The sequence below is a fragment of the Ochotona curzoniae genome, unplaced genomic scaffold (genome assembly GCF_017591425.1).
Source record: "Ochotona curzoniae isolate NIBS_2020 unplaced genomic scaffold, NIBS_Ocur_1.0 scaffold_4937, whole genome shotgun sequence".
NCBI lineage: Eukaryota > Metazoa > Chordata > Mammalia > Lagomorpha > Ochotonidae > Ochotona > Ochotona curzoniae.
In genome coordinates, this window is record NW_024467126.1 from 498954 (window position 1) to 525628 (window position 26675).

The window sequence follows — 26675 nt, forward strand, 5'->3', positions numbered from 1 at the left end:
CAGCTCCCTGCTTGTGGCTTGGGAAAGCAGTTGGGGATGGCCTGAAGCCTTGGGGACCCTGTACCGGCGTGGGGAACCCAGAGGGGTTCCTACCTCCTGGCTTCAGATCAGCACAGCACCGGCTGCTATGGTCGCTGGGGGATGGGGAGTGAGCCGTCGGAAGGAGGATCTTCCTCTGTTTCTCCTCCTCTCTGTGTATCTGCCTTTCCAATAAAAATAAAATAAATCTTTTTTAAAAAAAGTATAGAACGGACACAATTAATAAAATGACGCACAGCTACTGTGGCGCGCGCACCCCCGGCTAGCCGGTTCCTCCACATTTTTTACAGTCCCCGCTTCCCAAAGGTTTCTGAAAGAAAAGGAGGGCAGGAATTCGGCATCCCCAAAGTCACAGGGCCGGGCCACAGGCGGAATCCTGCTCCGCCCGCCCAAGCTCGAGACCCTAGCCGCTTTCCCGCCTTCCAGAGCTGAAAGGGATCCTGAGCAAGATGCTGGGGGCTCCAGGAAGCCTGCGCGCGCGCCGCTCGCAGAGGCCGGCCGACGGCGGGGGCGTCTCCACGAAGCGCACTGGGTGCCCCCGGCCCGGACGCGCCCGGGGGTCCCCTTGCCGCCCGCCGGCGCGCGCGCGCGCACGCCGCCTCGGCCCTGGGGTCCGTGGGGGTCCGCGGCTGAGGGGGGCGGCCGCGAGCACGCGCGCCTTCACGCCGCCCTGCGGGTCCCCCGGCTGCTAACGGACCGCGTGCCCTGGGCGGGACCAGGGCGGAGATGGCCGCCATTGGCCGCGCCGGACGATGGGCGGGCTCGGAGGGCGGGCGCAGACCCTGGGCCTCTATAAACAGGGAGCGGCGGCGTCTGGGGCCCCGGATTGAGCCCTCCCCGCCCGGGTTGGTGTTTCTGTGAGTTGTCTTCCCCGAGGCCGGGCGGGCGCGCGGCGTGGACGCGGGCTGCGCTGGACACGGCGGCCGTGGGCCGGGCGCGGGCGGGAGGCCTGCGCGCCCGGCATCCAGTCACCGCGCTCGCCCGGGCCGCGCCATGGCCTTGGGGGCCGAGGGCTCGGCGCTCGACTGCTTCGAGGTGAAGCTCAAAAGCGAAGACGACGAGGAGGACGACGATGAGGCGGTGGTCGTGGCCGTGATCCCCCGGCCCGAGCCGAGGCTCAGAGGTGAGGATGAGCCCCACTCCTGTGTCGTGGTCTGGCTGCGGGGTGCAGACCCCTCCCACCCGCCGCCGCCAGGGTCAAGGTGTGTGTGTTAGGAGGAGGGGGATGGTCCGGATACACACCCCCCCACCCCCGCTTTCCAAATTCGCCCCCTCTGAGGGGGCCCCAGACATCAGCCCCGCTTCCCAGCCGGGGACCGGGGCGCGCTCTTGCTCCTCCCCCACCCGGTTTGGAATCTCGGGCCTCCCCCCGCTCAGGGTCTGGAGCTTTCGATCCACGCCCCAAACGCTCCGGATGTTCCGGTGCCCGAGCGTCCCCTCGGCTGGGTCCTGAGCCCCGGAGACCGCCGCCCCCAGCCGCTCCCCGCTCCCCCGGCAGCCTGCCTCCTCGGCGAGCTCACTGGCCGGGCTGTGTTGCAGGCCGAGGGGCGACCAGGCCTCTAGGCCCGGACCTGGGCGCGGCAGCTGTGCTGTCCAGAGCGGAATTGGGGGGGTAGGGGGTGGTGAAGGCCAGCGGGGCCGCCGACCCAGCGGAGGACTTGGATGCGCTCCCCGGTTCGCCTAGCCACCTCTTCCACTTGCAAAAGCCACAGGTGTCAGGGCTGGTGAATGGGCCGCAGGCAGTGCCCGCCTTTAGGGAACCTGCTCTGGCTGGGCGTGGGGAGGGATTCAGGAACCCTGGGCCTCCTCCGCCTTCTCCATGGTCTCCGCGCTCAGGAGTTGGCAAAGCAACAGAAAACAAAGCCTTCTTCTAGGAAAAATTAGCTTGGAGGGAGTACGAGGCCCTCTCTGCTCACCTCCCAGCTTCCTCTTGGGGGGAGCAGGGAACAGAACGGCCCCTGCCTCCTGCCCTTCTCGGGATCACGAGGGTGTCAGCCTTGTTGAGGGAAATAAAGGCGGGCTCTCCTCCCTGCTCCTGCTAAATAAATGTTCATGGAGTGTCCCTCTGCCTGGGGGAGGAGCTATCTGAGGAACCCTGTCACGGGTGGGCCAGTGTCTGTGGTCCACCTTGCTTGCTCTGCCGGTGTGCCAATGGTGGGAGATGGGTAAATCCGTGCACGCGAGTCAGAGACAGCAGCGAAATTAGGTGGGAAAGGTGTGTTTTTGTCTTTTGGATTGATGGTCAGCGAAGGCTCGTGTGGTGGTCCTCTGGCATGCAGGTCTGAGGATAGTGGGAGGTGGCCAGGGGAAGAACTGGGAGGACACAGGCGGGTGGCCAGAGCAGCGCACTCCCCCTCTGAGCTCTGGTCAAGTTCGCTCTGCTGCTTCTCCAGCACCCTGCCAGGGGCCCAGGAGAGCAACAGCAGGTGTCCTGAGTGGACCCTTATACTCAGATGGGAGTCCTGGATAACCTGGCCCATCCATGCATGGCCGTTGTGGGAGAGAGCCAGTAGATAGGCAAATCTCTCTTTGTAACTCTGCCTTTCAAACAATGAGTAGACCTTAAAAAAAAAAAAAAGACGTGGCTTAGCAAGGTCACGTCTGTGTTCGGAGGGCCATGTTCAGTCAAGCTCTGCTCTGCCTTCCGGCTTCCTGCCGCTGTGTGCCTGGGAGGCAGCGGTGAGGATGGCTCCCAGGGTTGGGATCCTGCCAGACCCAGATTGCGTTCCTGGGCAAGCCCCGGCTGTTGCAGACATTTGAAAATTGCACCAGCAGATGGGGAGGAGGTCTCAAATAAATAACATTTTTTAAATTTTTAGCTAGAACAACAAGAGCAACGCTCCTGAGGTCCAAGTCTTTGGAAGGATTTGGGGTGAAAGGGTGAACTGGGGGGAGGCGGACGGACTTGTGGGGAGATAGTAGCTGAGGTTGGATTGTGGCAGGTTGGAGTTGCCTGTCGCGGTCCAGAGGGAGGAGTCCCAGGTTCACGCTGGCAGGCAGGCAGCGTCGGGAGATGTCTCAGCGGAAGGGCCAAGGTCTGAGCCCTGGAGGTGTCCCACGATGACATCCACCTTGGATGGAGGCCGGCCTTGTCCAGCACCCAGCATCCGAGCTGTCGTGGAGAGAGTGGGCACACAGACCCTAGGGGAGGGGTGCCCAGCTGGGGGAATGGAGCTGGCCCCAGGGAAGTGAGGCCGCAGTGGCAGCCGGGTGAGGAGAGAGGCTGGTCGGAGGACGCTGTGGGCCCTGGTGGAGCAGAAGCACTGCCCTCTGCTTTAGCATCGTGGACCCAGCAGCCGCCGGTGCACTTGGAGCAGTGATGGGCAGCAGGGCCTGTTGTCACCAGGAGGTGGGATTCCTGTCAGTGGTCACACAGGAGAGGTGCCACCCTGCGCAGCCCAAGGCTGGGGTCCATCTCAAACGCCACCTCTGCGGCCTGCCAGGGTTAGCCCTGCTGTCGTGAGCCTGGGGCTGCCTGTTGGGGTGTGTGATCCATACCCAGGGGCAGGTACAGGTGGGCTGACAGGGTGGGAGAGGCAGTTGGAGCAGCAGGGAGGCCTGTGGGCGCCTCCTCCGGGTGAGCATCAGTCCTGTACTTTTCTGGCCTTGCCCCTGTGAAAGTGGACCCAGCGGCCCAGTGGCTAGCCAGCTGTCAGGGAGAGGGAATGCATGGGTTTCTGGGGCGACATCATCCGCAGTGGTCAACCCAGGTGTGCGCAGTCCAGAGCCTGTTGGGGAAATGTGTAGTTCTTTTTTTTTTTTTTCAAGATTTGTTTATTTTTATTACAAAGTCAGATATACAGAGCAGAGGAGAGAGAAAGGAAGAGCTTCCGTCTGGTGATTCACTCCCCAAGTGACCGCAATGGCCGGTGCTGCACCGATCTGAAGCCAGGAGCCAGGAACTTCTTTTCCGGTCTCCCACACAGGTGCAGGGTCCCAAAGCATTGGACCATCCTCGACTGCTTTCCCAGGCCACAGGCAGGGAGCTGGATGGGAAGTGGAGCTGCTGGGATTAGAACTGGCGCCCATATGGGATCCCGGTGCGTTCAGGGTTAGGACCTTAGCCGCTAGGCTATGCCGCCAGGCCCTGAAACATGTTCAGGACCCCGCTGTGAGGTGAAGGAGGACTCTGCTTCCTGAGGCTCTCTGGGCCTAGAAGGGGGCTGCTTTGGATTTTGTATGGGAAGCCCCCACCCTCTGCAAAACCCCAGAACCGGTGGGGATCCCACTGCAGCACTGCCAGCTGTTGTGTCTCGTTTCCTTGTGCAGTCACCCAGCGGGAGAAGACCCCTCCGCCACGGCCCAGCCTGCTGGAGGCTGGCTGCGAGGAGCCGAGGCAGCAGGTGTCCTGGGAGCAGGAGTTCCTGGTGGGCAACAGCCCAGGAGGCAGCGGGCGGGCGCTGTGCATGGTGTGTGGCGCCGAGATCCGGGCTCCCTCTGCTGACACGGCCCGGGCACACATTCTGGAGCAGCACCCTCACACCCTGGACTTGAGCCCTTCTGAAAAGGGCAACATCCTGGAGGCCTGGGGCGAGGGAGTGGCCCTGCTGCAGGATGTTGGCGCGGAGCAGCCCTGCTCTCCCGGCCCAGGTACTCTCTCGGGACCCGGGATGGGAGGAGGGAGAGGCGGGCCCATCGCTCACGGCTCACCAGGCTCTGCCCACTTCCCACTCAGGGCGGGACGCGCCGCCGGACCAGGCCTCCTTCCCGGACCCTGCTGAGACACCAGCAGAGATCGTGGTCCTGCTTGATCCCGAGGACAACACGATACTCCCTCGGAGGGTCCGGCCCAGGGGACTGCGCCCCCTCGAGCTTCCTGGTCAGTCCCTAGGGGAGCCGGAGGGGTCGGAGGGAGGGTGTAGGAGGCCTGGGGTGGTGGGTTCAGGCCTGGCGGAAGGTCTCTGCCCCCTGCAGCAGCCCCCATCGCTGAGCCAGCGAGCAAGAAGCCCAGGGGACTGAGGTGGAAGGAGCCAGCCGGGGAGGAGCCGGTCCGGAAGAAGAGAGGCAGAGCCGTGACCAAAAGCCCAGACCCAGGTGAGGGCAGACCTGGTGGTGAGGAGGATTGGGCTGTGGGCAGAAGGCCGTGGTGGCTGCCCTGGGACCTCAGGCTCTCACCCGGGATTCTGGCTCCCTTCACGCCGGCCCCTCATCTCCCTGCAGACCCCCCATCGCCCGAATCACCCACTGAGACGTTCGCAGCACCGGCCGAGGTCCGACACTTCACCGACGGCAGCTTTCCCCCCGGCTTCGTCCTTCAGCTGTTCTCCCACACGCAGCTCAGAGCTGCCGACGCCAAGGACTCGCCTCAGCAGTGCCGGACGGCGGGGGCTGGCCTTGCCCAGCCGGAGGATCTCTCTCCAGGTGAGCCCTTCCAACAGAACCCAAGTAGGTTGGTGGGTGGACAGCGTTTCCGGTCCTGGCCCCTCAGACAGGTGTGTGGATGCCCTGAGGGACGCTGCCTCGGGTGGGCTGTCTAGCTGATGGGGAGGTGGCAGGCGATAAGCTTTTCTCAGCATTTCTTAGGAGTTTTCATGGGAGTAGCCGTGGGGTCAGAGAGCTGTGCTGCCGCCGCCTAGAGGCCTAACAGCTGTGTGACATGGGAGGCTGGTCCCTGTGTCCACCTCCTAGGGGTCTGCCCAGCCATTCCAGCAGGCAGGTGTCAGAGCAGACAGGTCGTGACCAGGGACATACTCCTGCCTGGGGACGCCAGCCCAGTCAGCGCCCAGTAACGGCACTCAGTACTTGCATCTGTGCTGCGGCCTGCTGGTTTGTATTCCATTGAGGGGCAGAGGGTCAGGGGAAATCTCCCATCCTTTGTATCACTCCACGAATGCTTGTGATGGCTGTGGCCAGGGAGGGTCAAAACTCGGCCACCAGGGGCACAATCCAGGTTTTTCATGTGGGGACAGGAGCCCTGTCACCTGAGCTGGAACCAGGCATGGTTGACTATTTTCACAGCCAGAATGAACTTATTCAAGGGAAACAAGTTCGCAGAGGTGGCTGACTGTCCACGTGTGCACAGCAGGCACGTGGCAGGGAGCCTGGCACCGGGTGTTGGATTCAGCTCAGGTGACGTGGGGTACACAGGTATCCTAATGGTTGGGCTAAACACCCATTGCTGTTTCAGAAACTTGTATCTTAGGAGGCGGTAGATGTCAGGGCAGACCTTGGACCTGGCCACTCTGATCCCACTTGGGACACTGGCCTGCTACATCAGGGTGTGTGAGTTTCCTGGCTCCGTCACACACTGGGAGGCAGCCGCGAGGGAGACCCGGCCGGGCTCTCAGCTCCAGCCTGGCTGGCCGCGGGCACTGCAGGCACTTTGGGAGCAAGCCCATGCATAGCGGCTTTGTCTGTCTCCCTCAAGTAAATATAAACAAAGGAAAAAAAGCAGCTCTCTGTCTCCTTTCCTGAGCTCTCCGCATCTTTTTGCCATGGTGCGGTGGCTGCCGAAACGCATCATTGTAAACCCGGTGCTCAGAGCAGCACATGGTTCAAAGGTCGGGGCCGTGGTGAATCTTCACTGAGCTGAAAATTGGGGTACAGACAGGAAAACTTGGCCTTCTCGTGTGGCCTGGCTTGCCGAGGTCTCCTTGTTCCAGCTTCCCAGGCAGCTGTGACCCAGCCGCCTCCCCCTTCCGCGTAGCCGGACTCTTGCTATGTCAGGCTCACTCTGGCCATTAAGGCCAAAGCCCGTATGTTGTATTTTATCCAACTGATGAGCAGCTTTACTTCATCGGCAGCCTTCACCTGCCACAGGGCTGGGGGTTTGGATGTGACATCTTTGGGGGCATCATTCAGTAGCCAGAGTAGGCGGACCCAGCGGGAAGAGTTCAGAGGAGACTGGGTAGGGCAAGGCCACGCCAGCTTCATCTTGTCCCTCCCCACGCCAGACACAGCTCGCGGGGATTGAGTAGGTCTCCCAGAAATGGCCTGCCTCCTTTCCCAGGCTGTGCGGCATTGGATGCAAGAGCTCTGAGTGCGCTGCCGGCTGGCGGGGCCGTGCCTCTGCTGTGGAATGCCTGTGTGTGTGCTGCTTGGGCCACGCTCGGCGCGTTGACATCCCTGGAGAGCAGGGTGCATGCACACGCTGCCTGCTTGCTGAGTCACCAGGACGTCTTTCCCTTCTTGACTCGGTGGCCCCTTCCTCTAGGTCACGGTTTGGCCTCTCACGTCCCAGCTTGAGTCCTGTTCCAGCTGCGCATGCTGGGATGCACCTTCTGCCTGCAGCTGGGCGCTCCCCGGCTCCTTGCTAGCGTGCCCTGGCCCTGCACGGCTGGCCTGTGCCACTGTGTAGGGGTCTTCTGCCATCATTCTCTAATGAGAGGCTTCACTCGGAGTTCCAGGGTGACCTGTAAGGAGATGAGGGGAGGCTCCCTGAGCTGACTGGATAGTAGCAGAGAGGCAGGATTCCTGGAGACCGGGCTGTGGGGCAAGGGTGGTCCAGAAACCACAGGAGGCGCTCAGGAAAGGAGCAGTGAGTGGTCGCAGGGCCCAGCCCTGAGGCAAGCTGTATGGTTGGTACAGGAGGCAGGCAGCTCTGTCTCCAGCTGTTTAGAGTAGGGCTCACCCACAGGCTGGGCAGAACGGGCGCTGGGGCAGCGACTTCAGCCTGAGGGAGCCCTGCTCTTGGGAGCCTGTGGGCCCCAGGCAGCTGTGTGCTGTCTGCCTGGCAGCAGTGTGGCCTTCTCAGAACATATCCTGCCCATAGGTGAAGCAAGCTGGGACACATAGACTTCTAGAATGTTCCTTGGGCTTCATGGGGTGAGAGTAGGGAAGGGTGTCCAAGCCAGAAGAAAGGCGAGCTGTGGGACCCACACGCAGACAAGACAGAAAAGCACCCTCGTTGTGTACTGCTTTGGGGGAGACCCAGAGCCCTGGCCGGGAAACACACATGGAGACCTGCCCAAGCACTAGAGGGCTGGGGTCCTTGGCCCCTGGGACAGTGCCTGACCAAGAAAGTGTGGGTGAAAAGTGGCTGCCTGCCTGGCCCTGGCTGTGATGACGTCTCCAGAGCCCCAGCCGTTGATGCCCAACACGCTGGGGAAGGAACCAGCATCCCCTGAGACCCAAACAAGGGAGGAGAGTGAGCAGGCTGGGGACTTGGGTCCAGCTGCGCAGTCCTCCCAGCTTGGGGCCTAGATCGCTCTGCCACCCCTCAGCCTCCTTCTGCCGACCTCCGCACACCTCCCGCCTTCCTCCTTAGCAGCAGGGAGAAATGGCCCCGAGGTCCATTGGCTTGGGAAGTCCCTAACTTCCTGAACTCTCCTGTAAGGCCACAAGCAGCACGCACGGAACTGATTTCCGCGTTGCGGAAGGGTAAACTCGCCCCTGGTGCCTGTTAAGTCCACCTGCCCCTCCTGCCCCCATTGCCAGTGCCCGCCCGGCCCTGTGGACCTTCAGCAGTTCACACACAACTGTTGTTTGCCGCTCATTCCCTCTAGCCACTGTCCCATTTACCCCAAACTGTCTGACAAAGCTGGGAGGCATTCTCAGAACTGAAATTGCCCAATCTCTGGAATCCACTTCAGGCAAACTTGGATCTTCCACATTCCACCTGAAATCTGTTTTTTTTGCAGCCAGGTCATCAATGGCTTTCCCCGCAGTGAAATCCAGTCCTGTGCTCTGGTCCTGCCACTGTGCCTGGGGCAGCCCCTGGTCTGCTTTCCAGTTTCCCTTGCAAGTTGCCCCTCAGGCCCGGTGCTGCAGGGCTCGCAGTATCTTTCGTTGCTAGAATGCTTGCACCCTGGGTCGGGGTGTGACTGTCCTGTGCCGTGCTGATTCCAGTGGCTGTGTTGTGCGTGAGCGAAGAAGTGAGGAGGTCCTTCCAGCTGTGCCTCACACCCAGGCACCCACCTTTAAATACCTCCTGTGTGCTCCTCTCTCCCACCTTGGTCCATGGCCCCCTGCTCGGCCCCAGGTTCCAGCCCCTCTTTCAGCTGCCCAGCTGGCAGGTCCAGGCCAGACCCCGAGGCTCATCTTAGTGTGTGCCAGCCATTTGACTGCATCCTTCACCCACCTGTTGCCTCGGGCCAGACCTTTGGGTCATCCTGTCCGGCTCTCTGCACCCCCGCACAGGGTCAGAGTTCACTCTCCTGCCGCCACCATGGCCTGGCGGCTGGCCTTGGAACTTTGCCCATTGTGCTTTGCTCAGAACTTTCTAGGCCCTCTCTCCCTGTCACACTCCAAACAAGGCCAGAGCCTCCTGGGGCACCAGGGTCTCCCCACCAGGCCCCTGATGTTTCCCCTCTTCGCCTGGCACCTGCACTTGCTCTTTCCAGCCTGCTATCTAGCTAAGTCCTTGCTTTGCTGTTAAAACTGTACGCAGCTGGCTGCCCTGTCTCCTGGCCCTGGGGTTCCGACGTGGCGTCTGTCTTGTTGATGTGTTTGTTGATTGTCACCACGAACGGTCGGTGCAGTGAGTGGCACAACATTGGCACGTCATAGGTGCTCAGTAAGCCGTTGTTGGTCAGGGAAGAAATGAGTGGGGTTCAGTCCTCCCTCGGCCTGCTCATGTGAGCTCCAAGCAGAATCGTACAACCTGGGGACAGCCCAGAAGTCACTACAGAAACTGTACCTGTCTGCTCTGCCACTTCTCAAACCCTTGTGTTTCTGAAGAGAGTGTAAGGAAAGCCTCTTGCAAAGGGCTGCTTGCCCGGGGGACAGCATGCCGTTCCTGCCCGGGCTCCGTGGCGGCCCCTGTGCCCTGTCTAGATCCTCTACTTTCCTCACTGGCAGCAGCTCCTCCTGACTCCTCAACTGGACAGCTAGGCTGTGGGGCCCAGGTCTTGCTGCCAGGGCCAAAATCGGGTGGAAGTTGTGAAGTGCAGCCAGACACTAACCTAGGGCTCTCTCCAGCACTCCTCTCCCGGCCCTGCTTGTCCACTGCTTGGTGGGCAAAGCTGGGTCTCACTGCTTTTACCCGTTAGGCCAGGACGCACAGTGGTTTGAGGTCGAATTGTCCACTAAAGGGTAGAGTTGGGGGAGCAGGCATCTGGGCCTGGCATTCCTTGGCTCCCATGGTCCTCAGCTTCCCAAACACCGCTGGGCTGAGGGCTTGCAGAACTCTGACTCTGCTTTCTGCTCCCACCCCTGCCAGCTCCCCCACCGGGGCTCCGCGGGACACTGGATCTCCAGGTTATCCGCGTGCGGATGGAGGAACCTCCGGCCGTCAGCCTCCTGCAAGACTGGTCCAAGCGCCCCCAGGGCTCTAAGGCTGTGGGAGCAGGTGACACTGCAGACTGGCCCACAGTTCTATCAGGACCCAGCGCTGCTGGGCCAGGGCAGCCAGAGGCGGGGGGTGGGGTGTAAATTCTTGCTTTCCTGGGGCGGGTGGGAGGGCAGACACGGTGTCCCGCCTTTGGCTTATAACTTGGAGCAGTCCAGCTTGATCGTCTGTTGGGCAGTATCTGCTGGAACCTTGGGGCGCTGGAAAATGTCAACCCCGGGTGTCGGAGGCTGTTGTACAGTAGGGCACTGGGCCTGTGGAGAACACTCACCCCATCCTTTGCTGACCCGCACCTCCGTCCCCACCTCCTCCCGCCCTCTGGCTCCCCACCCTTCTCCCCCGGCACAGTGCCTTACACAGAGGAGGTGGTCAGAACGGGGTTGAGCCGAGTCCCACTACCTCGGGGGGCACCTCTCCTCCCCCACTCGTTCAGGCTCCTGAGCCAGGAGACCCTCATTACCTCTTCCCACTTCATCCCTGCACGGGCCCGGCACCGCCTGGGGCTCTGGTCACTCCCCTTACCTTGTTCACCTGTTCTGTTGTATATATATCGCCTTTGTTGACAATAAATTATTTTTTTTTATTAAGAGCACCGACTGGACTCTGTTTGGTGAAGAGATTGGACAGGACAGCTGGGTCCCAGAGCCACCTGTGATGCAGGAGAGTGGAGATGTTGCTGGGTGGCGGGTCGGTCCCCAGGGCAGTGTTGTGCTGGGCGTCGGAGCTGGGACTGGCTTGCTGTGGGCTGTGGGGGTAGCATGCCACCTTCCCTCACCTCTGCTCTGGGGATCATAACTCCCGGCTGCATTTACTTTGGGGTACAGAGAAAGCTCCTCCCATCCTCTGCCTCATTCCCCAAATGCCTGCAACACCCAGAATTCTAACTAGGTCTCCCACAGTCCAGGCCACTGTGAGCTTAGAGGACAGGAGCTCTTGGAAAGTGAGTTCAGGTGACAGTCCGAGCTGTCGTGCTTGAGCCCATGACACCTGTGGCAAGAAGCTGGATCGGAAGTAAGGTAGCCAACACCGAAGCCGAGTGTTCCAGTACGGCATGCCAGAGTACTGTGCACCTGCTGCTAGCATCATACTTCTGACTTACTTGGGAGGCCACTGTAGGGGCCCAGGGATGCTCTACCGGAGAGCTGAAATTCCATGTAAAAAAATGGCCACAGCCAGCCTACAGGGGGGCAGAGGTGCCCCTCCCAGACCACAAAGGGGAAGTGGGCACGTGGGGCTGGAGTGTCCTGTGGTCTTGAGTTGCACAACCTCCTCTAACCTGGCCTCAGATGGGAGTTCAGCCAAGCCTTTGCCTGCCTGAACTTTCTTCTCATGCCCTGGACCATCAGCTGGCCCATTGTCTCTGCCAGGCTGCTTTCCCTCCTTGATGGAGCCATCCTCTCTGTGGTCAGCCAGAACTCACACGTGGCTCCCTCAAACCCCAGAATCCACCGTCCTCTTGGCTTCATGGCAGGCTTGGTTTGCAGGGCCACGTCCCTGCTGGTTGGCTTCACTGCTCCTGACTGGCTCACGGATAGAGCTGGGCATAGAGCAGGATGATGGAGAGCTGACTTCGGTCAGAAAGTTCATGTCTATCATGAAGGGTCTTGACGTGCAGTGTGCCCTGTGCCAGCCCGGAAGGGTATCACCTGTGAAGGGGTGTCCCAGCCTGATGGACTGCTAGGTCAGGGTCTCTTTTTTTTCTGGAGAAGGAGCCCGAGAATGTGTGTGGCAGCCTTGTCTATGGCAGATGGAAAGATGGTGAGGTATCGTGGAAAATAGGCCCAGGACTCAAAACACCACGTGTTGGGTCAGGAGTGGCTCTGCCGGTGTGTGGGCCAGCAAGTTCCCAGGTCTGAGGGCTGGTGAACCTTGTGACTTGGGTAATGTGAAGGATTGAACATTATCAACTTGCCCTGGGCACAGCAGGGATGACGACTGCTTGCAATGGCTTTCCAGTCCTTCCTGTCCTGTGGCCATGTTTACGTTGACGCCTTGTGTGTTCACAGCTGCAAGGCAGGCTGATGGCTTCATATTTTTCCTCACTGCCACTTCACTCCTATGGCATGATTCACGGTGGAGCCGCCTGGACTGGGAGCTCCCTGGGCAGTGTCCAGCTTGTGAGGCCTTCGTTGGAGGGCGCCCTGTGTTGTAAATGCTCAAGAAATGTTTGTCAAGGGCCCTCTTGGGTGTACTCCTGCGGCCGTGGAGGACAGTTCTCTACACAGGGCGGTTGCCATGGTGATGAATGGCATGGTTGCTCCATGACTCCAGCCACAGCCTCCACGGGGAGCCCAGGGCTCAATGTGTGGGTGGGGAGCCACTGGGGATCACCTCCTGGCTCCTGGAAGATAGAGTGTGCTAGAGGGCTTGGTTTCAGCACCCCAGCCGGCCCACCCAGTGCCCAGGTGCCTGCTTGCTTAGTATCCTCCCTGGGCCACCCTCCACACCCAGCCCTGCCGAAACGCCAGGAGAACTCCCCGCACTCGTTAGGGGTCTCCCCCAGGCTGGGGGTGCCGTTATCCATCCAGGACCGTGGGTGCTGCCTCCCCATCCCATCCCCCTACTCCCACAGCCTTTGTCTTCTCTGATGTCTTCCTTAGGGACTGGGAGGGGAAGAAAAACTGTCTATGCAGAGCCATTCTGACACCAAATGCGGCCGAGGATGGGGAGGGGCTCGCAAACCGCTGGCCTCACACTGACGAGACATTCGGCTCTGACCCCTTGGGCCGCAGGGATTGCGGCTGTCCCAAGCAATGCCATAGCTGCTGCACCAAATGCCCACCCTAGACCACATCTTGAAGTATGCCTGGGAAGCCGAGGGACATGGTGGGGACAAGTTAGCCTGATTTGCCAACACAAGGGCACGGGGACATGAGGGCTGTGTGGGAGGGAGAGGGAGTCGGGGAGAGGTGTCGGCACCGAGGGGAGGACGTGTTGGCAAAGGTGACTTGAGGCCACACTGAGCAAAGCTTTGAGCACAGGCCGAAGGCTGCTCCACCAGCTAGGAACATGACATGCAGGGTCCATCGCCAGAGGAGACAGTAGGTCCCTCTTGGTAAAGATGTGAGACCCAACTCGTGGTCTGAGTGCAGGCCTCTGTGCCAGCAGGTCCCGGGCTCATAGAGTCAGGCCTGGTCACAGCCCTCAGGGGAGCCGGCCATAGCCTTCCAACAGAGCACAGGAGGGTCATGCTGGCAGGTGCATCATAGGGGGTCTAGGGTGGGAGGCTGGTTAGGCAACCTGTGCCACAAGTGGGGCTGGTGAGGCAGCCTGGAGGACAGAAGGGATGGGACCCCCTTCCTTTGCTTCACAGCACCCTGATCTCAGAGGTAACAGCGGGCCCAGGAATCAACAGCATGTCTCCCTTTGGCCACCAGAGGGCAGATGATTCGCAGAGATTTTGGGGGGTGGAATGTGGGGAAGGGGCAGTGGGCAGTGTCCCTGTCCCCTCCTCTTTTCCTCCTTGACTGCCATCACCAACTTTTTTTTTTAAGATTTCTTTATTTTTATTGGAAAGTCAGATATGCAGAGAGGAGGAGAGACAGGAAGATCTTCCACCTGCTGACTGACTACCCAAGTGGCCACAATGGCCAAAACTGCACCAATCCAAAGCCAGGAACCCATAGCCTCTTCTGGGTCTCCCATATGAGTGCAGAGTCCCAAGGCTTTGGGCTGTTCTCGATTGCTTTCCCAGGCCACAAGCAGGGAGCTGAATGGGAAGCGGGGCCGCTGGGATTAGAACCGGCACCCGCATGGGATCCTGGCACATGCAAGGCAATGACTTCAGCCACGAGGCTACTGCACTGGGCCCGCCATACCCAACTTCTTTCTCAGTGGTCAAAGGGCTGACTGGAGCTGGGCTAGGGCACGTGGAGGTGGCTTAGGGTCCTGGCCACCTTCCTTAGTCTGTAGTTTTAGGAAGATTTGTATCCCTCCTCTCACTTCTATCCAGCTGTGTCTTTCCCTGGTTCGCCTGACCCTGGGCTTGGCTTCACGTGCTGCCTCTGTGAACTGGAAGTCAACTGGTACCTTGTCAGTGGGCTTACTGGCACTTTGCGTATAACCGCTGGGCCCTCCCTGCTCCTGCCCCTCTGGGGACCTGTGGTCCCTGCCCACTGTGAGCAGCTGTTCAGCCCAGCACAGTTAGTCCCACTTCGTCCCGTGTCAGGAGCCTAAGCTGCTGCAGGTCCTGTGCGAGACACCCCAGCAGGAAGAAAAGAATAGACGCACCGACTTCCTGTTTGCAGCAGGGGCTTCCCGGATCTCAGAATTCATGAATGCAGTGACCTCACTTTCCTGGTGGGGAAACTGAGGCTGACAGAGGCCTGAAGAATCATCCTCCTGATTGCCCACATGTTTGTCTCATGAGAGAAATGGGGAACAAGATGAGAAGGTCGGGGGAGACACCTCCCTTGGTGTGGTGCCTGTGGCCCATACCCGAGCAGGGGCCTGCGTCCAGTGCCCAGGGTCTGCTCCCCTCCTCTGGTTCCTGCTGAGCCAGACTTGGGAAGCAGCTTTGAGCATGTCGGGAATGGCTCCTGCCACCCACCTCGGAGTGAGGCTGGAACTGCCAGCTCCCGGTGCCAACCTGCCTGGGACGTGGGACTTCCTCTTCCTGCTCACCTGCTGTCTCCAATAAGTAGACGATCTCTGAAAGCATGAGAAATGCATGCTTTTTTAAAAACTTTTTTTTTTTTTTTTAATTTGAAAGACAGTACACATGAGGAGGGAGAGGAAGCTGGCTCACTCCCCAGTCTGCGCCTGGAGCTTTCAGGTTTCCCGCATGGGAGACGTACACTATCTCTAAAAGATTCTTTTAATTAAGATTTTCTTTTTGTGTGGGGAGTTTGTTTAAAAGACAGAGAACTGCGTTTTCCTTCCCACAACTCCAGGCCGGAGCCTGGAGTCCAGAATTTCATCTCAGGGTCTCCCACGTGGGTGTCCCTAGTACACTTCACCACTAGAAAATGTGCATTATCTTTTAAAAGCCCTCTTTCCCTGGCATGTCTTGCTGGAGCCTTTAAAAACTTACTGAACAGGGCCTGGCACAGTAGCCTAGTGGCTAAAGTCCTCACCTTGCATGCGGCAGGATCCCATATGGGTGCCAGTTCTAATCCCAGCAGCTCCACTTCCCATCCAGCTCCCTGCTTGTGGCCTAGGAAAGCAGTGGTGGACGGCCCAAAGCCTTGGGACCCTACACCCATGTGCGAGGCCCAGAAGAGGCTCCTGGCTTCGAATTGGCTCAGCTCCATCCGTTGTGGCTGCTTGTGGAGTGAATCATTGGACAGAAGATCCTCCTCTCTGTCTCACGTCCTATTATATATCTGCTTTTGCAATAAAAAAAATAAATAAATCTTAAAAAAAAATTACTGGACAGCTCAGCTTGGTACTCTAGTGTCTAAACTCCTTGCCTTGCAAGCACAGGCATCCCATATGGGCGCCGGTTCACATCCCAGCAGCTCCACTTCCCATCCAGCTCCCTGCTTGTGGCCTGGGAAAGCAGTCGAGGACGGCCCAAAGCCTTGGGACCCTGCACCTGTGTGGGAGACCCAGAAGAGGCTCCTGGCTTTGGATTGGCTCAGTATGACCATTGTGGCCAGTTGAGGAGGGAATCATTGGACGGAAGATCTTGCGCTGTCTCTCTTCTTATCTGTTATCCAACTTTCCAATGAAAATAAATAAATCTTTAAAAATAATGGAAAAACATGGAACTCAAAGATGTTCTTTGGAATGCCAATTCCAACGAAATGAATGCCTTCTGTGTAGGGAGGGCAGTACGTTCAGGTTGGCACAGCTGGGGCTGGGTGGCAGAGCCTCAAAAGCTTCCTGCAACCAAGCGTGGGAGATGCTGGCCTTGGCAAAGCCCCTCAGACCAGAAGCTGGCCATTCTAGACAGATGCACGGAAGCCCTGGGGCCGCAGTGGGCAGTACGTAAATAGGTAATAGGTGGCTGCCCCTACGGGTGACACATGTTGATAAGAGGTAGGCTGCATGACAACCAGAAGGTGGATTTAAAAAAAAAAATTTATATTTGAAAGGCAGATTTACAGAGAGAGGCTCTTCCATTTGCTGGTTCATTGCCCAAATGGCTGCAGCAGAGGTGAGCTGATCCTAAGCCAGGAGTGGGAACAGGCAGGACGAGAACTGGCGCCTATGTGGGATGCAGGCATTCGTTATTTGACCCATTGTGCCAGCCCCGAGAAGGTGGATTCTACAGCCCATAGAGGTGTGAGCAGACACGCAGTAGGAAGCTGCCGCACAGCTGAGGGATGCCAACCGCAGGAACAGCCACCAGTCTCGCTTCCTAGTTAGTCAAATAAAAACACGCGCAGGGATCCACGCGTCTGGCTCACTGTTTGAAAATACCCGAAAACTGACGGAAAGAAACGAAGAACCGGGCTCTGGGAACCCCGGGGGAGCAACAAGGGGGCGCTCGGCAGGCCTCGGGTGTTGCCGGAAATGGCCGACTGCCTCCCTCGGCCGCTCCGCGGGACGGGGGCGTGGTCGGCTCACCACGCGGAGGCTCTTCGGGTGTTTCCGGAAACTGCCGAAAGCCAGCTTGATGTGGGCGGGGAAAGGCCGGTGGGCGTGGCCTCGGCGGGGCGCTCAGGAGGGTCCGGAGTTCCTTCGTAGATTTCCGTAAACAGAGCCGAAGCTCGGCCTTCGGACTCGCGGAGCTGCGCGCGCGTCTCCGGGGATTACCTTCTTCGGCTGTTTCCGGAATTCACCCGTGGTCCCCGACCGGGAGGAGGAGGCTTGATCCCCTCCCGTTTCTAAGCGCTTCGGATATTTCCGGCTGCTGCCGGCGGAAAGAGCCGAGGGCCGGCGGTGCTGGCGGCCATGTTGGGAGCAGCAGGTCCGGCGGCGGCTGCCTGTGTGCCGGGCGCGGAGCAGTGCCGCTGAGGGCAGGGGAGGAGCGAGGCAGGCGGCCGGCTGCGGCGGCAGAGAGTAGGCGGAGCGGCGCAGCCCGGCCGAAAGGCGGCACAGCCCAGCCGGGGGTCGGGGGGGTGCGGTCCGGAGCCGCTCGGAGCCGGCGCGGCCTAGCCCGAGCGGCGCATCCCCGGGCTGGCGTGAGCGGCTGCCCGGGCCTCCCCGCACCCCCGGCCGGGGCCCATGCGGCGGGCGCTCCTGCTGTGAGAAGCCCCGCCCGGCCGGGCTCCGCGCCTTCCCTTCCCTCCCTTACTCCAAGCTTCTCGGTTCCCTCCCCTGAGATACCGGCGCCATGTCCAGCGCCCGGACCCCCCTACCCACGCTGAACGAGAGGGACACGGAGCAGGTAAGGAGCCCCGAGGGCTCCCCGAATTCTCTGGCTGGGCCCCTGCACCTTGCGGAGTCTTCTCCCTCCTCTGCTCTTGTCGTGCCCCTGCTGCCATCCCGCAGGCGTCGGCTGCCCTGTCATCCGGCTCCGGGCTTCGGCCCCGCACATCCCCCTTCCGAGTCCTGACCCGGGACCCACCTTGAACTGCACACTTGTCTCTTTGCCAATCGCCCGCCCCTCGCCGCCCTCCTGCGCTCTTCCGTGTTAACCTCCTCAGCTTCCCCTCTCTTCCCTTTTTTTTCCCCCTCTCAGGGGCCTTTTCTGGTCTTCTTCCACCCACGCTCCAAACAGCCGCGCTCCTGCTCCGCCAGCAGCACCCCGCGCTTTGCCATACAGCTCGCCGTGCACCCCTAACCCGCATCGCTCCCGCCCCGGTTCTCCTGGTGCCCGGTCGTGACCCGCAGGGTCCGCTGGCAGGTGCCCAGCGCCTCCCCCACCCCGCTGCTTCCTCCCTCGGGAGCGCAGCCCACCAGCTCCACCCTCGTCACCTTTCCAAAGCGTTCGCCTCCTCTTGGCTCCCATCACTTTCCCTGCTTTTCTCCGGGAGCGCCCTGGCCTTTGTCGCTTCCGTGTTTCCCAGCTGTCATGCGCGCCGGGTGCCCACAGGTTGCCTGGGGCTTCCAGCCCTGCTGCCTTCCGAATGCCGGGGAGCCCCTTGTTCTCTCTGCCGGGGTTCGGCTGGCCGGGCCCTCGGCTTCCCGCTGTGTTGTCCCGCGGGGCTGCAGCCGCCTCCGCCCCGACCGCCGCGAACGGCCACGGGGCCCTTACTCTGTCCGCTCTGCCCTGCCAGCACAACCTGTTGCTCGGTCCTCTCCGGAGCTACCTCTGCCGTGCTCCGCTTCCCACATCCTGCCCCCCTGCCTGCTGCCACGCTGTCGCTTTGCTCGCCTCTTCGTCCTCAAACGTGTCCCTCTGCGGGGATGGCTTCTCTCCCCCCTCCCCCGTTAAGTGTCTTCTCCACAGCCCCCTCCCCCCGCGCGGCGCCGCGGTCGCTTCCCTGCCCTTCCACTCCTGTGAGTCCATCAAGTCCAGCGACCCGGCAGTCACGGCTAGGGTCTGGCACGCCGGCCTAGCTTTGGGGGCCGGTGTCACTTGGGAGGCCGTCTGGGGTCCCTTGCTGGTTGCCCTGTGGAGCCCTTGGTGCTAGCCAGGCTGGGAGCGCTGCCCTTCTGCCCGGCTCCGGGGCCTGGCCTTCTGTCTGCTCCCCTCCCGGTTGCTTCCCTCCAGCCCCTGGGGGAGAGCTGTGGTTACACAGCATGCATCTCTCCTTTCTTTACCTTCCACTCTGACAAAACACTACCTCATTTCCTTTGGTTAGTGTTTTGTTGTTTTGGTATTTTATCACCCCGTGCTCTCGGTCACTTGAACAGTTAGGAACTCATGAGGCGTCGTGGACGGAATTCTCCGTACTGGTTGGCCCTTTTATTATTTATGGATTGTTTGTTTCTGGGGTGCACTGGGCGTGGAGAAGGAAGGGTGGGGAGCGTTCATTCCTGGGCCTGACAGCTGGCTCCGCATGGGCCGCAAGTCCCGGGCCGGGGGCGTTGGGGCTGGGTCCCGCTGTCTCTCGGCCTCCTGGCCAGCTGTTTCTGCTTTCTGGGAGCTGCTTTCTCTGTCCCCTTGAGGTGGCTCCTCCTGTCCTTTTCTCTCTCACAACTGAGCAGGCTGAGCAGGTGGAGCCTGCCTAACTGGAGAACTCTCCCCGCTGGGAGGAGGCCGAGGGAGCAGCCGGCACCCTCCGGCGTCTGCGGGGCTGAGCAGCGCCGTGGGCCTCCTGTGTCCAGGCCACAGCGATTTCTGTGCGGCAGGGTGGTGTGGAGTTGCACTTCTGTGGTGTTTACCAAACGTGGAGGTGCTGTTGGCACGTGTCGGCTTCCCCCAGCACTCTGCTGGGCAGGGCCGAGGGCTCGGGCAGCGGGCGGCCCTCGGGCAGAGCACCGCCGTGTGCTGGCTCGTGCTCTCAAGTTTGAGTTCCTCTTGGTTTTACATCCTCTAGACTTCGGTTTCCCTAAGCCACTTCCGGGTAGTTCTCAGGTTAAAGCACAAACTCTGGAAAACCTGGGATGACTGTTCCAAGCAAGTATCTGTGCTCCTTAAAAACGAGCTGCTCCGCGAGTCACAAGGCCAGGTGGCTTCCTTAGGGCAGGTCGCGTCAGCAGGTGGTAGAGACCTCTGGGTCCTCGGCCTTAGAACGGGAGGCAGGGGCGCTGGGTGGGCCCAGTCCCTCCCCCACAGCTCCTCAGTCAGCTTTTTCAGAGTTAAATTATTTAAACTGGTTTCACCAGAAAATAGGTAAACAAACCCCAGTGGTTGTCTCCAGTCTCTTTTCTTGCTCTTGCTCTCAAGCTTTTTTTTTTTTTATGTGGCTGATGAGAAGTTGTTTCCAGAAGCGCTTTGATCACATCTGACACAACCACACTCACTTGCCCTGTGCTGAAGTGTAAGAATCGGCCTTCGTCCTCACAGTGAAAGTAGGAGATAAAACAAAGGCAAGCCCTGTCTGAGATATTCATGACACCTGGTTCAAGTTGCACTTTTTCATAACAGCCGTCTGCGTTTCCCAGAGAGGGGTTCTGACCTGGGGCTGCTACTTCTGGGGAGTGTTAGTGTGTGAGCAGAGCTTTCTGTTCCATTCTTTGCTCACCCTGCCTGGAGGCTTGGCAAAGTTGAGAGCAGTCAGCAGGGTGCCTGCTTGTCCTGTGGCCAGCAGCAGCAGTCACCATGGCAAGGGTGGAGACGGTCCAGCTTCCAGAGTTCACCTGCTGCTGGCTGGTGAGGGCCTGGATGGCTTGTGGCCAGCCCTACCTCTGGGCTTCAGCAGTCAGGCGAGGGCTCTGGAGAGGATCCTGGGACTGCCCGCAGAGGGGCACTTTTCCAGGGAGTAAATGGCAGAAGGAGCTTGGGTGCCGCTTGCCAAGGGGGCAAGCCCAAGTTCAAGGTCCTGTGCCCAGGCACACCGTCCTTTGACCCTGCTGTGGGTTCCGGCCCCTTGGGCCCTCTTGTGCTCCATGGTTGGCAGTAGGTGTCTTCCCGGGAGATTGGCCGAGTTAGCATTTTACTTTCCCTCTCTGAGCTGGGCAGCACTGGGTGCTGGCTCTGACTCTGACCTCTGACCCCTGACCCCAGCTGGGGCTCAGGGGCTGGGATGTGGTAATGTCAGACCACCAAGCGAAGCCTCCTGTTCTGTGCGGCCCTCGGTGTCGGGGAGGGAGTGACAGCAGAGCAGGGGCTGGGAGAGTCCCTGGACTTCATGGCATGCCGGCCTGGCCTTTGGACCTGCACAGGCAGCTGGAGCTGGTAAATGATAAAAGGTTGTTCTGGCTCTGTGCACTTGGGGAAGGAACTCAGAGGACAGACACAGGCAGTGGGTCCCTGAGGCGTGGTGTGTTTCGGATGACAATCCACTGTGACCGCAGCTTGGACCAAGGTCCACTGACGTGCGTGTCTTACTGTGAGGGAGGACCGGGAAGGTGTCTGCCCTGGAGGCTGGTTGGTTAGCTGTCCTCAGAGTCAGAGTTTTTAGAATAAATTGTGCCCCCTTGGCCAGAACCAGCCAGTTCTTGGCAGGCATTGGCCGGGCTAATCAAGACCCTGAACTCCTTTCCACTGAGCACTTAGCCACCTGGCTGGCGTTTCTCTTCTCCCTGGAGCTCCCAGGACATGCCTACATATGTATTATGTCGAAGTGAATGAATATTTTATGTTTAGAATGCAGCCAAGCTCAGACTTTGTGGCCCATTATCGATGAGTGGGGTGGGGGCTGGGCACCACGTTTGGCCCCCTGATAGCCTCTTGGCTAAGTGGTCTCCCCTGGCAGCACTTTGAGGCCCATTAATGGACTGGGAGGCAGTAGCCACAGCATATCGAGAGGGCCAAGAGGTGGTGATTACCCTGCAGCCCCAGGGCCCACTGTCTCCCCCATCCCCCATGGCCTGAGCCTCTGTGCTGTGGGGTGGTGCTGCTGGGTCAGCCACTTTCCCACCCAAGAAAAAAGATGGAGGGCGCAGTGGAGAGGGCGAGTGGGGCTCCAGGCCTGGCCCTCCCTTAAGGGCAGCATGGCAGACCAGACAGGTGACTGAGTTGCCTTGTTGGGATGACGGTGCAGTACCTGCACTTCTTGTAGTCTTGCGCGAGGCTCCGAGGCTTCAGCAGGAGTAACCCTTTCCTGGCCCGTGGGAAGGAAGCTGCAGGAGAGGCCGGCTCCCCCAGGCTAGTCCTCGAAGCTCTGGCTCTGGGTGCATGCTGTTGTCCCAGCACTGCCCTCTGCCCTGGGCCTTTCGCTGGCACTATCATTGCTGGGTAGGCACCGGAGAGCTGATTCGCTTTTCTTTTTTAAAAGATTTACTTATTTGCTTGAAGGACAGAATTTTAGAGAGAGAACGATAGCTCTTCCATCCACTGGTTCGCTCCTCAAATGACCACAACAGCTGGGGCTGGGCCAGGCAGGAGAGAGGAGCCTGGAACTTGGGCCTTCTGCTTTCCCAGCTGGTTTGGACGGGGAGCAGCTGGGCCTCAACTGGCAGTCATAGTGCATGCAGTATCTCAGGCAGAGGCTTGATGCACTGTGTTGCAGTGCCAGCGCCTGGCGCCCGACAGCTGAGCTGGAAGAGGGGCAGGAGGGCAGCTGGCAGGGGGAGGAGGTTTCCTGGTTGCTTCTCCTGGAGTCCGAGGAGGAGTCCTTTAGCCATCTGGCTTTGTCAGGTGTTTGAAGTTTCTCAGTCTCCTTGGGGAGTTCTCTCCAGCTCTGTCTGTCTGGGTCGGCGCTTCTTTTTCTACTTTCAGCTATTCTTTACATTTCTCACCAGAAAATGGCAAAAAGAGCAAAAAGAAAGGTATTTTCCTTCTGTGTGCCAGATTGTTAATTTTGGCTCATAATGCCATGTGATCCAGCTTTGGTAGAAACGTGAGGTGACACTGGCATTGGTGGCGGACCCCAGGGAAAGGTGGGGGTGGGGTGGGCTGGGAGAGAGAAAAGAGGGAGGGGTGTGGTTAGGGCCTGGCTCTAGGCCACCACTCGGGCCTTTTCTTTTTAACCTGAGGAAGGCGGAGCACTCAGGAGCTTCTCTGTAGAACCAGTCGGGCTGGTTAGGAGCCTATGTGGCCTATTTTTCCTCTTCTCTTGGGGAAGTTGGCAGTACCAGGATTGGCCTCCTCCAGGGCCTTGGTCCTCCAGGCCTGAGTGAAGGAGCCACCCATGTGTGAACAACACTGCCCTCCTCCCCCCCACGGGAGTGGGTCTCCGTGCTGGGCTTCCTCCACACCCAGGGCCGTCACGCGGACTGTCATGTCTGCTCTCCGTGCCTTAGCACAGGTTCTGAGGCTCCTCTCCTTTCCTCGGCCCCCTTGCACTACAGCTGGTTAGCAAAAGATGCTTGGTCCAGCCGGGAAGAAGAGGTTGTTGTAGGGTGGGCCTGGAAGAGAGGTGGGACACCTGGACACCTGCCTGTCTTGGCGACGAGAGCCTGGCCTGCACAGCATCCAGGGGACTCTCCATCCAGGGCTGCTGGGAGGATGAGAAGAGAGTCGTCGGCCATTGGTGGCTTGGAGGCACCAGTTGCCCAGCACCAGGGCGCGTTAGAGGGGCAGGGTTGTGTTGCTGGTCTCCCTCTCTTGTTGTGCTGACTCAGCAGTGACCCAGTAGTGCAGCTCCTGAGCACGGCTGTGCTGGGGTCTCAGCTTGGGTTCTTGGTAGCCTGTGTGTAGGTGGTCCCCTTCCCTAATAATACCTGCTTTATTTATCTGTGTCACAGAGTTCTCACTGAGTGCCTTGCTCTCCAGATGCCTGCAAGGGCTGGGGCTGAACCCTGTGCACACAGTGCAAGTGCCCCTGTGGGTGGAAGGGACACCGCCATTGGGTCGCTGCTGTGGCTGCCCCTGGGTGGCATTAGCGGGCAGCTGGGGTTAGGAGCCACGCCGGGGGTGGGTGGAAGGCCAGGTGCTGGGATGTGGGATGTCAGCTTCTTTTCTAAAGAGACTCTGCTAGAGCAGATTTACATTTGTGTTCTCATTTTTTAAAATTGATTTTCACTTTATGCCCAGGAGCCCAGAGCTGCAGCTCAGTCTCCTGTGGGTGGAAGGGACCTGGGGATGTGGGCCTTCTGTGCTCCCTCCCAGGATGTGTGAAGCAGGAAGCTGGGTCAGAAACAAAGTAGCCAGGCCTGGAACAGGTCACTCCCGCAGGGTGGGCAGTGTCCAGCAGGGTGGCTTTAGCCACTGTGCTAAATGCCCACCTAAGATTTTTTTAAGATTTGTTTTTTTTGGAAAGGCAGATTTACAGAGGGATGGAGACAGAAAGATCTTCCATCCTGCTGATTCACTTCCCAAGTGACTGCAGGAGCTAGAGCTGAGCCGAACTGAAGCCAGGAGCTGCTTCTGGGTCTCCCACGTGGAGGCAGGGTCCCAGTTTTTGGGCCATCCTCCACTGCTTTCCTAGGCCTCAGGCAGGGAGCTGGATGGGAAGTGGAGCAACCAGGACTTGAACCCAGCCTTCGCATGAGATCCAAGCAGATGCATGGTGAGAATTTAGCCATTGAGCCATCACGCCGGGCCTTGGAGGAGGTAACATTATGTGCAATTCTACGATGACGGCCCAAATGTGGGCATCTTAGCTGGTGTTTTAACCACTAGGCCAGACCCTCGCTTTCCATTTCCTCTCCACAGATGTGTGTTGTTATGGCTGTTTGCATGTGGGGTTGGAAGTACTTGGCGCTTGTTGCTTTTTATCCGCAAGAGTGTGAATGACTGGTTCTGCACTCCCAGGATGTGGGGCCCTAGGCCAGTCTGCTGTAGCATAGCATGCTGACTGGGTGGAGCTTCTGACAGTGAGCCCGGGAAATCCCAGTACCTCAGGCTCCTCGTGGACAAATGTTAGGGTCTGTGCAGCTGGAGTTCTGGGCTGAAGTCCTGAGTCAGCCTCCGTTATGACCTTAACTTCCCTAGTCTTTGTGCTCCTGTTTGTTCATCTGAAAGTAGGAATAATGATAGTACCTCTCTATAGTTTTTATAACTACTCTTTTTTGAAGATTTATTTATTTAAAAGACAGCCCCCACACATTAAGGAAGTCAGATTTTCAGAGAGAAGAAGAGACAGAGAGGAAGATCTTCCATTCACTGGTTCACACCCCAAGTGGCCGCAAAAGCCGGAGCTGAGCTGATCCGAAGCCAGGAGCCAGGAGGTCTCCCATGTGGGTATAGGGTCCCAAGGCTTTGGGCATCCTCAACTGCTTTCCCAGACCACTAGCAGGGAACTGGAAGAGAAGTGAAGCATCTGAGAGAGGAACTGGTACCCATATGGGATCCCAGCACGTGCAAGGCAAGGCGAGGACTTCAGCCACTAGGCCACCATGCCCCGGGCCCTTTTGTGACTATTACAAATATTAATTATGGGGCTTCAGTTGCAGTGCTGACATCTTGTATGATTGCCAGTTTGAGTCTCAGCTGCTCCACTTCCAAGCCAACTCTCTGCTAACTTAACCTGGAAAAGCAGTGTGGGATGGCCCAAGTACTTACGTGCCTGGTAACCCACATGGAAGACCCAATAGAGTTCCAGGGTTTTTTACTTCAGCCTGGTCCAGGCCTGGTTGGCAGCCGTTGTGGGAGTGAACCAGTAGAAGAAAGATTATCTTCTCTGTATCTTCCTCAGTGTCTCTGCCTTTACAAAAAAAAAAAAAAAATGCATATTTTTTTATTGGAAAGTCAGATTTACTGAGAGAAAAAGAAAGATCTTCCATCTGCTGGTTCACTCTCCAAGTGGCTACAACAGCTAGAGCTGAGCCAATCCGAAACCAGGAACCAGGAGGTTCTTCCGGGTCTCCTACATGGGTGCAGGGTCCCAAGTCTTTGGGCTGTCCTCGACTGCTTTCCCAGCCCACAGCCAGGGAGCTGGATGGGAGGTGGAGCTGCTGGAATTAGAACCAGCTCATGCAAGGCGAGGACTTTAGCCAATGATGCTACCATGCCAGGCCCCTACGCAAGTATTTTTATTTTTTTATTTTTTAAAGATTTATTTATTTTATTGGAAAGGCAGATGTACAGAGAGGAGGAGAAACAGAGAGGAAGATCTTGCATCCAATGATTCATTCCCCAAGTGGCCTCAACGGCCGTTGCTGCGCCAATCCAAAGCCAGGAGCCAGGAACTTCTTTCTGGCTCTTCCATATGGGTTCAGGGTCCCAAGGCTTTGGGCTGTCCTCGACTACTTTCCCAGGCCACAAAGCAGGGAGCTGGATGGGAATTGGAGCTGCCGGGATTAGAACCAACGCCCATATGGGATCCTGGTGTGTTCAAGGCAAGGACCTTAACCATTACGCTATTGTGCCAGGCCCCCTAAAGAAATATTTTAAAAGAGGCATTAGTAACTAAACCCATTAGAATAGTGCCTGGCACAATGTCATGGTGATTGTTCCATTGAGCAACTTGGTGAGCTTTCTTTGGGCACCTCGCGGCTGCAGCGCAGTAGACAGGTGTATGGTATGGTGGGACACCCCTATACTTGGCTGAAGGAGTCGTGTTCTCTCTGCCCTAGTATAGTCATTGGAATCCCACAGGTGCTGCTTCTAGATTTCAATATTTGCTCACTTTAATGATGCTGGCTTTTGTTTTGTTTTGTTTTGTTTAACCAATCAGCTGTTTGGAAGAAAATAAAATGTTGACAAGTTCTCTGTAGTTTCCCAGATTTTTGTCTATTCTGATCTATTTGGAAAGCAGGGAGAGAGACCTATGTCCCATCTGCTTGTTCACTGCCCAAAAGCCCGTAACAGCTTGGACTCAGCCCCACTGAAGCCAGGAGTTTGAAACCCCTCCTAGGGGCCCACGTTGGAGCATCATCTAACACCTGGATTTGAAGTGCAGTGGCAAGCACTCAGACCAGAATGCTCAAGTGAGACGCTGGCGCTGCAAGCGGCAGATTAGCGTGCTGTGCTGCAGCACCGGCCCCAGGCTGCCCACATTACTGCATTGTGGCTGTTGGTTGTGATTGGTGTCTGCATCGGTGAGGTCAGGAGGGCCAGCGTAGGGGCTTGGTGAGGGCTGGGAGCTCCAGGATTGCTTTCCGCAGGCCGTTTGGGAGCCTGAATGCTTTCTAAGTTGCTTGG

The 26675-nt window shown here is 58.6% G+C and overlaps 2 protein-coding genes across 6 annotated transcripts in view; both read left to right on the plus strand.

Annotated features, from left to right (window-relative positions):
- The first annotated feature begins 963 nt into the window (after positions 1-963).
- On the plus strand, positions 964-10854 carry SPINDOC (spindlin interactor and repressor of chromatin binding). Its single transcript, XM_040970919.1, has 6 exons — positions 964-1162; positions 4309-4614; positions 4694-4858; positions 4954-5073; positions 5200-5400; positions 10139-10854. The coding sequence occupies exons 1-6, from the start codon at positions 1033-1035 to the stop codon at positions 10348-10350; spliced, it is 1134 nt and encodes a 377-aa protein (XP_040826853.1). The 5' UTR covers positions 964-1032; the 3' UTR covers positions 10351-10854.
- Positions 10855-16891: 6037 nt separating this feature from the next.
- MARK2 (microtubule affinity regulating kinase 2) overlaps positions 16892-26675 on the plus strand; it is a 60956-nt gene continuing 51172 nt past the window's right edge. For 2 of the 5 annotated variants that reach the window (XM_040971072.1, XM_040971073.1), the window contains exon 1: positions 16893-17543. In XM_040971072.1, the coding sequence (XP_040827006.1) occupies positions 17490-17543 (54 nt within the window). In that variant the 5' untranslated portion in view covers positions 16893-17489. Of the gene's footprint in view, positions 17544-26675 lie in introns of all 5 variants that reach the window. The other 3 variants (XM_040971071.1, XM_040971069.1, XM_040971070.1) reach the window with 3 other exon arrangements.